The following is a 10277-nucleotide window of genomic DNA, read 5'->3' on the forward strand; positions in this document are numbered from 1 at the left end:
TCGTCTTCCCCAACTCCATCTCATCTCCATTTCTTCCATCACTTCCCCCATTCTCTCCCGCTCCCGATCATGAATCACAGAGTTCTAATTTTCGGCCACATATACAGACAGATTTGTTTCTCTGTTTACAATGATGGTGAATTGGATACTTTTTTTTTTTTAATAAACCACCTGATCTAATAGTGTATTAATTCAATTTTAAGATTTGCTTAAAATAGGTCTACTTGTAGATTTTTTGATACATGGCGAATTTTTGGGGATTTAGAAGCATATCTGTTGATTGTTAAACATATCGCCGACAGATTCCTTGTTCCTCATACTACTAGTTTAAGTAAATGCTAAATTCGCGGAATTCAATTCATCAATTTTAGATTAAAGGGGGAAGAATATGCAGAGAAACAGGCCAAGGTGTGAGAGCACTGCAATGGCTTCCACCATCCTCACTCTCCGGCCCGGCCGCGGACTCGGCCCCTTCTCTCTCGGTAAGCGCCAGTACATGTGTAGCATTTGTGTTAACGACTGGGGTTTGTTTTTCCACCCTGGGGTTCCTTTGATTGATGGTTATGGGGTGATTTGTCATCACAGATTATTGCTAATTGGGTTGAAGGTGACGTATTTATGAGATTCTATTTGATTTTATGATTTTATAGGTATGCCGATCTCAGAAGCTTTTACTCAGATACAGCAGCAGCCTAACATCTACGATGTTGTTCATGTCAAGTCCTATGATGAGGTTTGTCTTCCTTGGTTTTTTGTATAAATTTATGTTTCTGGTTATGCCAATTATAGATGCAGTTTGTTATTATGGTGGTCCTTTTGTTTGCTGTTAGCATGCACTCTCTAGGTTTTTATATATAATGCAGTAAGTAGCATTGTTAAGTGTATCCATATCTTGACTCTTGATATTTCTGCTGGTGTGTAATTGTTTAAAAGTTCCTAACTGTAAGGAGGATGATATTACCGTACAAGCTCGATGAGATATATAGTAAGTAATTTAGAAAGCTACGATTTACTTGAAAGCTATTCATGTACTTGTATTATTTTCTATTTTGTGTGCAGGAACCAATGAAATTTGACATTGTTATTAGCTTCCCTGACCATGGGTTTCATCTAAGGTTTGATCCTTGGTCTCAGGTATTTTCTCGTTAAAGATGGTATGTGAATAAATGTTTACTTGAAAAATATGTCCGCTACTGTCATATCCTTATTTCCGCATTTCCTCTATTCCAGCGCCTCCGTCTTATTGAAATCTTTGATTTCAAGCGGCTTCGAGTGCGGTATGCCACTTCATTGATTGGGTATGTTTGTGTGCTTCCAATTTTGAACTTTTATTGTCTGTTTTTGCAGTTCTGACTGGGACATGTTTTCACTTGTAGGGGAGCGTCTACGCTAGCTACTTTTGTGGCCGTATATGCTCTTTTCGGGCCAACATATCCTGGAATTTATGATAAAGACCTGGGCGTGTACACTCTATTTTACCCTGTAAGTTAGCTCAACACATATTACTATGACAAGGCAGTCTTTGATGACTGCATTTTGTAGGGATTATCCTTTGTGTTTCCGGTGCCCTCACAGTATGCACAGTTCTGTCATGACCGTGAAGGTTATTGTTAATCCTATTTCTATATTATAATTTTTTCTTATTTCATGGATCTTAGTGCACATTTGCTTCGTCTTTAACAGCTGAGGTTCCGCTGGAATTTCCCGACGGAACAACCCCAGTTGCTTGTCGTATCTCTGTTTATGATTCGTCCACAGACCGTAAGGTTGGTGTAGGATCTTCAATGATGAAGGCATGCGTTCCTCCATTAGCAGCTGGCAGCCTCTACATGGAAGAAGTTGCAGTGAAGGTGATATATTTCCTTTCATTTTATTTAAAGTGGAAAAATTATAACCATACTTTTTAGTTTTTAGTTATTATGTGTGAAAAATTATTGCTCCTGAAAGTGATTTAATTGGGCTTGCTTAAAATATTCAAACTAGTATATGGTTGCTATTTACATTATAGGAGCATAGGTGAGGTCATGAGGGTGTTAACTATAGACAATATGATAGAGTAAAGGCAAGAGGATGGAGAAACAAAGGAATAAAAGAAAAACTAGACTGAAAACTGAACATAAAAAAGAATAGAGAGTGAACTTAAAGCAGTATTCTAACTAGGCTTATGGTAAATACAGTCCCTAAACCAATATCCCCCAGCCGGTGCTCTTCCGTAAGTTCCGTTGAGGAGCTATTTGTAATAACTGCTGACTCCTACACAGATGATGATACGGAATGGCGGGTCTACAAACGGGGAAACCGCCAAGTCATGTGGCCAACGAATTTGGAGGAAGTAGAGGAGGAGTAGCAGCGGTCAAAGTGGGGCACAATTCTCTCAGCTGATAGTTAGTTTATTGCAGATTCTTTATTTGTAATTTGAATTTAGTTTGTTAGTTTGTTGCTGAAATTTCTCATTGTGGAGATTGAATATATAGGCTTACAATGAGAAATTTCTGCAACAAACTAACAAACTAAATTCAAATTACAAATAAAGAATCCGCAACAAACTAACTATTAGCTGAGAGAATTGTGCCCCACTTTGACCGCTGCTACTCCTCCTCTACTCCCTCCAAATTCGTTGGCCACATGACTTGGCGGTTTCCCGTTTATAGACCCGCCATTCCGTATCAGATGAAGACTCCTATTCCAACTCTAACTCTAGTAGATAAATGCTATCTCTAAAAAACTACTGACTCCTTACTGAAAAAAATAACTAATTAAATATAATGCAGTAATCAATATTTGTAAATACTAAACCACGATTCCTATCACAATATATGTTGCTTCATGGTGACATCTGGTGTATTGTCCCCGCTAAAACCATATATACTGCATCTTTTCCTGTCCCAAAATTGTGTAATGATTGGTTTTACGACCGCTTGAATTGATTGCTACTTCAATATGGTATTCATGAAAGGTATACTCAAATGGTACAATACAGCATTGCTTAGCAGCCAACTGTGGATGAAAATGTGGATTTGCACAACCTGATCATTTCATTCAGTGGATGGTGGCTTTATGATTCATCATTATGGTGATTTCTATCTTTATAGGCCATGCTTCCCCCCCACCCCCAAAAAAACAAAAAACAAATCAAACAGTGCCTAGAACCTTAATGCTTGACATCTTCTGCTTTATTCTATGGCTGATAGTACTTGTTGAACTCACAAACCTGCATTTTCTGTAGGGCTATTGTCTATCGAGTCCTGCACAAATCCACTCGTTTTCACATCTTTCTATGTATTGTTGACATCTTAAATACCAGTGTCGGACCACATGTGTCCCACTCCCATGCAATTAGAAATGAAATTTGTAACACACTTTATCACATTATTGACCTTTTCTGTCATCTTTGTTGAACAGTTAGGGGAAGAATTGTGGTTTACAGTTGGTGGTCAGCATATATCTTTTGGTGCATCCCCTCAGGTACCGAAACTAGGCATGGAATTTGCTTATACTGCTATTGTTTGAATCTGCTCTATTATTTGCTACTATACATGTTCCTGTTCATGCCTTTTATCTTTTAATGAAAGCTGTGCATTTTCCCCAGTATGTTTTTTTTAGCTTTTAATATTTCTGGAACTTTGACAATAAATTAAGTTAATTGAGCTAACTGAGAGATGCCTTTAATTTAAATAAGTGCAGAGGTATGATGTTATTGCTAATTATAATATAAACTTTTTTCATATTTTATTTCTAAATTTTCATTTTGTTTGGTCGACAGGGTATAGTTATGATTAACTGATAGGAGTAAAGGCCGGAGACAGATGAGCAAGAACATAAACGAAAAAGGGAATGATGAATATAATTAATTGAACTGGAACAGAAAATAATCCTGATGAATGAGGCCAATCCTCACGCAGGAGGCCACGGTCTACAACCGTCCAAATTGGTGATCTCTCCAAAGATGTCTAAACTAATAAAAGACTCCCTATTTATAGATACTAAGGTGCTGAAATAAAGGTAACAGAAATTTGAAATTGAAATGCAAGTTTGACTAAGTCTGCCGCAATCCTTCAACCCTTGCAACTGATTTACTCGCTCAACTCTTCCCCTAAAATCTCTGGTTCAGTTGGCTGCTGCGATATCTCCTCTATCTAATTAGTTGGCCCAACCACTTCCCTATTTTCACTCCTCCAATCCGTATCAACTGCCTCACCCTCAAAACAGCCTTGTCCTCAAGGCTCAGTTCAAATTCGAAACACATCACTCTGTCCGGGGGAGGTTCAAACTCATGCTTTCGGGTAGTAGTCATTGCATTGAACTAGAAAAGATTGCCAACTCCTATCTGGTCATGCTGAGGTTCCTACATATAGTTGACAATCTTTTCTGGTTCAATGCTATGACAACTATCCGAAAGCATGAGTTTGAACCTCCCCGGACAGAGTGATGTGTTTCGAATTTTAACTGAGCCTTGAGGACATGGCTGTTTTGAAGGTGAGGCAATTAATACGGATTGTAGGAGTGAAAATAGGGAAGTGGTTGGGCCAACTAATTAGATAGAAGAGATATCGCAGCAACTAACTGAACCAGAGATTTTAGGGGAAGAGCTGAGTGAGTAATTTAGTTGCAAGGGTTGAAGGATTGCGGTAGACTTGGTCAAACTTGCATTTCAATTTCAAATTTCTGTTACCTTTATTTCAGCACCTTAGTATCTATAAATAGGGAGTCTTTTATTAGTTTAGACATCTTTGGAGAGATCACCAATTTGGATGGTTGTAGACCGTAGCCTCCTGCGTGAGGATTGGCCTCATTCATGAGGATTATTTTCTGTTCCAGTTCAATTAATTATATTCATCATTCTCTTTTTCGTTTATGTTCTTGCTCATCTGTCTCCGGCCTTTACTCCTATCATTAACAAATAAAATTGATTTTCATGTAAGATCAGTTGATGATTATTTAATATGTAGGATGTGTTGTCTGAATTGGGGGAGCCCTGTGAGATTCATCAAAAACAGGTATTGCCTAGTATATAGTCTTGTCTCTCTTTCCAGTTAATGAGGTCATTTGCCAATATGTAGTTTCTTTGGCTTTCTGGTTCTCATAAGATGGGGCTGATGATTTTGAGCTACATAGGTGGACCAAATGGTAATCCATTCTGCGCCTGATCCGAAACCAAGAACCACCCTCTGTGGTTATTACTTCTACAATTACTTTACACGTGGCTTGGACATTTTATTCGATGGACAGGTCTTGTCTCATATCTTGCATTAACACCATTCAATCTGACTGCTTGAGTTCATTGATATGACAATTTTGATGGATCTGCAGACTTATGAAATTAAAAAGTTTGTTCTGCATACCAACTATCCTGGGCACTCCGATTTCAATTCATACATGAAGTGCAACTTCGTGATACATAATTCTGGATGTAAGTAGTCTGCATTATCTCTTGTTATCGACTCTAAACTGAGTATTTTTTTCATTTGTTTTTATTTTTTTTTAAAATGCCAGATGATGGGTCATTTCATCAGGATGTGAATAGCACCTCTAAATGTGTCATTACGCCTAGCACAAAGTGGGAGCAAGTTAAGGTGTTTGCTATCTGAGTTATTAGACATCGACTTCTATATGTCAAACATGTAGTCTTTTAGCAGAGTGTCAATATCAAGTACTTTCTGTATTTTTGTCTTTCCACTAGAGTTTCAAAGGAATAACAGATACATCACTCTGCAGAAAATCCTGGGTGACAGCGGACGAGCTGCCATCCAAACACAAGGGTCCACCAGCAACCTTTTTGGATCTACATTTGTATATGGATACCCAAATGTTGCCTTCGAGGTACAACATTTTCACACTCATTTGTTTCATTCATAACTCATATCTTGAGTCTACTGCTATTTGTTCCAACAGGTCATGAAAAATGGTTACATTGCAACTGTAACTCTCTTCCAGTCTTAGAGTTCCGTCAAGCAGGTGTACATTGTGTGAGCTTTCTCCTCAGTGCTTATATTTCAGTATTATAATAATTACAGTTCATTATTATTGAACTGCAATAGCATCTTTAAGACTGAATCAACACAATCCGATATGAACCTTTGATCGCTTCAATGCTTTTTGTGAGCCGCTGGTGCTGTTTGTCAACTCACTGTCGAAACACGCGGTGACATTTTTGCAGGAACATGGTGCTGTACAGTGGAACGGTGATCGGGCGTGCCTTACTTTCGTACATGATTTTCAATATTTGAACATATATTCAACTTGTATATTATGGTTAGCAGGTGTAAACATAGTTGCCTTTCTGAAAGATGGTATTAATTGCTTATTTCCTCTTTCGTTTTTCTAAGAGTGAGATTGTGACGGATCAAGAATGAATCTAGTATTTTAAATACATCATCTGTTAATTATTTATAATAAACAGTGTGTGTTCCTATTTTCCCTGTATTTAGTTATATAGCTTTGCCAAATAGTAGTATTTTGGAAACTATTGCAAATATATACAACAACCACTGTTCTATTGTTGTGAAAATGATGCACGTATTATATTCTATTTCATATTTTGGTTAGTGGAAATTATCATTATTGAAATAAGTCGAAATTGTTTTCCAATAATCCACATGATAAAGTTATCACTCCATGTGTGGGGGTGACGTTTGAGCATCGAAAATATTCATATAAAAAAAATTGTCACATTTTAACCCATCATGGATTTTAGAAAAAGTAAATAGAAATTAGTTAAAAAAAGGTTAATGAAATGTAAATCTCATATCTTCTTAAAAAATTGTGAAATAACAATCTTAAAGAAATCGTTCTTTCAAAATCATAATTATCAAGGAAGAACTTTGTGATCCCCATAGAAGTGCTATGACTACACCAATATCATTAGTAAGCTAAGATAAGGAGAATATTGGAATGATATGTACGTGGATTGTGAAGTTTCTTTTATATAAGGAACAAACTGAGTGATTTATGTTATCTTAGTCCTTGGATTCACTACACTTGTTTGTAAATAATATAATCAATAGAATATGAAAGGCAACTCAGATAAAAAATTAACTTATTCCTCATTAATAAAAGGAAACACAAGGCCAACCGGAGAAGGTAGCCGACGCCACTCTCAATCTCCTCAAGATAATCCCACCGACTGACTGTCCCCGGCATCATGGTACAATGAGCTTTCTAACCCCCCCCCCCCCCTCCAATAGTAATAGAAACTTTTAGGATGATACATGTATTACTGTACAATTAGTATAGTAATGAGAGAAATAAGTAACCAAAAATAAAAGTGTGCTAGTATTTTTTATGGGATAGACGAAAATGGAAAGAGTTTCTCTTTTTATGGGACGGAGGGAGTATATATTTTTTTGAAAATTGAGCCAAGAAAAACCAGAACCCTAGTTTGTCCTTGATCATCGAGGTTGAGGCCACACGCAACTTGAACGCAATGACCAGGCCCCAAACCTGTGGCACGTGTCCTTCTCATATGCACACATGCCTGAAGACGTGAGAGGAAAGGCCTAAGAACGTGAAGGCCGCTCAAGACGCACTCCTCCTCAGAGCAAAGTCAAACTCGCTTGCCCAGCTCGGAAAGTACACTGGACAGGGCGAGTCCGAGGAGGCCAAGACGAAATTGTTCGTTAAGTGATACAGTTACTAAGCCGTGTGGTGAATGTCTTGATCAAGACTATGGGAAAAGTATCATCAAATGTTTGACACTAACAACTCTTTTTATAGTATGAATTAATCTGAGGACTGAGAAATAATGAAACAGGCGAGAATGCTCTTTATTTATCTCTTCTCTGTTTCAATGTCTCTTACAATAAAAGATAACTATACATAACTAGTGAAGTCTAATACATACAGAATTAACATGGCCTGAAGTTCTCATTTTATACACTATATTTTACATGGCGCTTACACCCAAAAACTGACATTCCGATAGCCACTGATAAATATGGGTGACGATATCCTGTCTTACTTTATTGACCGCGTCTGGGGATGAACAGTTCTTTGCATCGCCTGAAACACGGAACACGACAGGAAGAACTTTCGAATGTGAAAAAACGTGTGAAAAGGTGAAATGGCAGTTGACGAGCACGACCAAATACGAGAGCCTAAACCACACAACATACCCTTGGGAACCAAGCGAGACTGAGGACAGCCACGCATGTCCGCTCCATGGCCACAGTTGTGACACTTGATGATGTATGCAGGCACTGAAAAGCGAAGAGGAAAAGGTGTTGATAAAGCACACAACAATGGTGAAACAACTCTGCCAAGTGCCGACATTGTTGAATCAAATCTTCCTATTAAAGCATACTTTAAATAGAGAGAATTATGTATAGAGTGTGGAAAAGTTATCAAGTTACAAGAGTAAGATAAACACGGTGTTTGGACTCACTGCCGCGTGAAGATGTCTGTTTAGATGCATGCCGCCAAGGGTCTTGTGAACCATTCGTGAAGATTATTTTTGAACCTGATTTGATGAAAAAGAAAACGAATCAGTCCACGATGAGCTTGTTTGATAAGAGAAACAGTTAAACGATGTTACCAGCAATATCTTTGCCTCCATAAAATAGGTTTGTCGCGTTAACATCAGGGCCAGGCATATTATTCCCAAAGACCTTTTTGCAGAGATCCAAACGGTATCTGCAAAAAAAAAAAAAATGCTACTCGATTTAATTCATTATATCATCTTGGTAGTTGGGTTAATGAAACACCGGGAAGAAAAGGAAAACGTGCAGACTTGCCTAGTGTCGACTTTTGACGAACGGATGCTATCATTTGCTGGTGCAACTTGAAAATATGCAACTTCTGTACACACTTGGAACCACCACAACCGAGCAGAACTGCTATCGCTTATTTTGGCTTTCTTCAACTGCTGTTGCCCGTAGGCCTCAACATCGGCACCAATATAGTCTATGTAATACTCCTTCACATATTTGGCATATGCTTCCTGAACAAGAAAATATCAGCAGCACAAATGGTGCTTCTGCGATAGAGTAAGAAGAGAACCAAACCACAACCGCGCAAACTTGCTTTCTAGGAAAATATAATCAGTTGTAGGTACTACTAAAGAAATAAGAACGGCTTACCACTAAATCTTCGCCAGCTTTCTTTGCTTCAGTAAGAGGATTGCACAGTTCATCTGGATCACCATATTGAATCTGAAAACCGCAATTCATGCTAAAACTGGTAAACAAAAAGTTTCTATTGTACAATGCTGTATATTCACGTACCGCTGTGGCTGCTGCATCTGCCAGAAAATACAAGAAGTTGCCATCGTCCGATAGCTGTAATACAAATCAAGTCATCATTGAACTCCATAATACGATCCGAGAATAACTCAAGCTTAGAACAAAACCAATAAAACTTGACATCAGTCAGAAAATGTAACAAGGTAGTTAAAATAAAGATTGCAACAATATCAAAGTATGTCATAAACTTACAAAATCTTTTCTGGCAAAACTTACAACAATAACGGAATAGGACCCGAAAAGTAAAGAAGGATAAACATGTTTTTTCTACCTTGGACGCGTTAAATAATTTCTTTAGCTCCTTCTGGTCAGATTCAAGTCTCTGCTCGACAAGATTGGTAATTTCTTGCAACACAGCTTTACATTCTGGACCAGCGGATTCACCAACCTGCATAAAAACATCGCCAGATCAAGAAACGGAACGTATACAACTCTAAAGCAAAGTAACAAATCAGATACTAAAGTGATCTAATGAGTTTTCCTTGACCTGCTGATCAAACTTTGTGAAGTTGTAAACAGCAAGAACAACGGCTGAGCTAGCAAGACTTCCGCAGGTAAGATGCGGGAACTTGAGGCGGAACCACGCACTTAGGGCTCCCGCGTATGAGATGCCAAAGACAAACCATGGGTTATGTGTTGATTTGTTGAGCTTTGCATTTAAGGATTCCTGATAATACTGCCTGAAAACAGCCAAATCAAAGAGCGCTTGTTTCGACGAAAGATATCTCAGATTGTCCATGCTGAATGATCCAAAAGGGTAGCTCTTCCCGTATTAACGATGCTCAAGAGAAACCACAGCTGCTCCAAACGTGTTTGCTAGAACCTATCAAGCTTCCACTTTTGATCATATGTTAAAAGTTGTAAACAGATTCTTAGCTGAGAAATATATATTTCAATCTTACCTGACGTGAATCCGGGTATTTACAATCATAGGATGCAACGACATCGAGGGCCATGGGTTGATTGGGGTCCGAAGAAAAGAAGGTGGAGATATGACAAGGAGCCAAGCCGGATTCGATGGTCTGACTCAAACCGGAATTT

The 10277-nt window shown here is 38.2% G+C and overlaps 2 protein-coding genes across 5 annotated transcripts; one reads left to right on the forward strand and one right to left on the reverse strand.

The window, feature by feature from the left end:
* Positions 1-6370, forward strand: LOC125202208 (PHAF1 protein At3g51130-like). Of its 3 annotated transcripts, none has more exons than XM_048100573.1 (15): positions 1-482; positions 651-733; positions 1060-1134; positions 1231-1298; positions 1377-1482; positions 1543-1603; positions 1684-1850; positions 3403-3465; positions 4950-4997; positions 5116-5229; positions 5311-5410; positions 5494-5573; positions 5716-5820; positions 5893-5966; positions 6158-6370. In XM_048100573.1, the coding sequence occupies exons 1-14, from the start codon at positions 389-391 to the stop codon at positions 5938-5940; spliced, it is 1212 nt and encodes a 403-aa protein (XP_047956530.1). In that variant the 5' UTR covers positions 1-388; the 3' UTR covers positions 5941-5966; positions 6158-6370. The 3 variants fall into 3 exon arrangements, with proteins under 3 accessions (XP_047956530.1, XP_047956531.1, XP_047956532.1); XM_048100574.1 differs by having other exon boundaries at positions 5893-5955; XM_048100575.1 differs by having other exon boundaries at positions 5494-5567.
* A 1369-nt stretch (positions 6371-7739) lies between these two features.
* On the reverse strand, positions 7740-10204 carry LOC125202831 (probable serine protease EDA2). 2 transcript variants are annotated; one of them, XM_048101305.1, is made up of 10 exons: positions 10139-10204; positions 9724-10059; positions 9508-9624; positions 9219-9272; positions 9075-9146; positions 8730-8935; positions 8531-8628; positions 8381-8455; positions 8112-8195; positions 7740-7998 (listed from the first exon to the last, which is right to left on the reverse strand). In XM_048101305.1, the coding sequence occupies exons 2-10, from the start codon at positions 9973-9975 to the stop codon at positions 7883-7885; spliced, it is 1074 nt and encodes a 357-aa protein (XP_047957262.1). In that variant the 5' UTR covers positions 9976-10059; positions 10139-10204; the 3' UTR covers positions 7740-7882. The 2 variants fall into 2 exon arrangements, with proteins under 2 accessions (XP_047957262.1, XP_047957261.1); XM_048101304.1 differs by having other exon boundaries at positions 9724-10073; positions 10139-10197.
* Between the last annotated feature and the right edge of the window lie 73 nt (positions 10205-10277).

Source organism: Salvia hispanica, chromosome 1 (genome assembly GCF_023119035.1).
Source record: "Salvia hispanica cultivar TCC Black 2014 chromosome 1, UniMelb_Shisp_WGS_1.0, whole genome shotgun sequence".
Classification (NCBI taxonomy): domain Eukaryota; kingdom Viridiplantae; phylum Streptophyta; class Magnoliopsida; order Lamiales; family Lamiaceae; genus Salvia; species Salvia hispanica.

Excerpts from the sequence above, each read along its gene's own strand:
- LOC125202208 (XM_048100573.1), top strand. The coding sequence starts at position 389 with ATGCAGAGAAACAGGCCAAGGTGTGAGAGCACTGCAATGGCTTCCACC. Across the intron at positions 734-1,059 it reads ATGTCAAGTCCTATGATGAG|GAACCAATGAAATTTGACAT; the intron begins GTTTGTCTTCCT and ends TTTTGTGTGCAG. Across the intron at positions 5,230-5,310 it reads ACATTTTATTCGATGGACAG|ACTTATGAAATTAAAAAGTT; the intron begins GTCTTGTCTCAT and ends ATGGATCTGCAG.
- LOC125202831 (XM_048101305.1), bottom strand. The coding sequence starts at position 9,975 with ATGGACAATCTGAGATATCTTTCGTCGAAACAAGCGCTCTTTGATTTG. Across the intron at positions 8,629-8,729 it reads TCGTCAAAAGTCGACACTAG|ATACCGTTTGGATCTCTGCA; the intron begins GCAAGTCTGCAC and ends TTTTTTTTGCAG. Across the intron at positions 8,196-8,380 it reads ACAGACATCTTCACGCGGCA|TGCCTGCATACATCATCAAG; the intron begins GTGAGTCCAAAC and ends TTCGCTTTTCAG.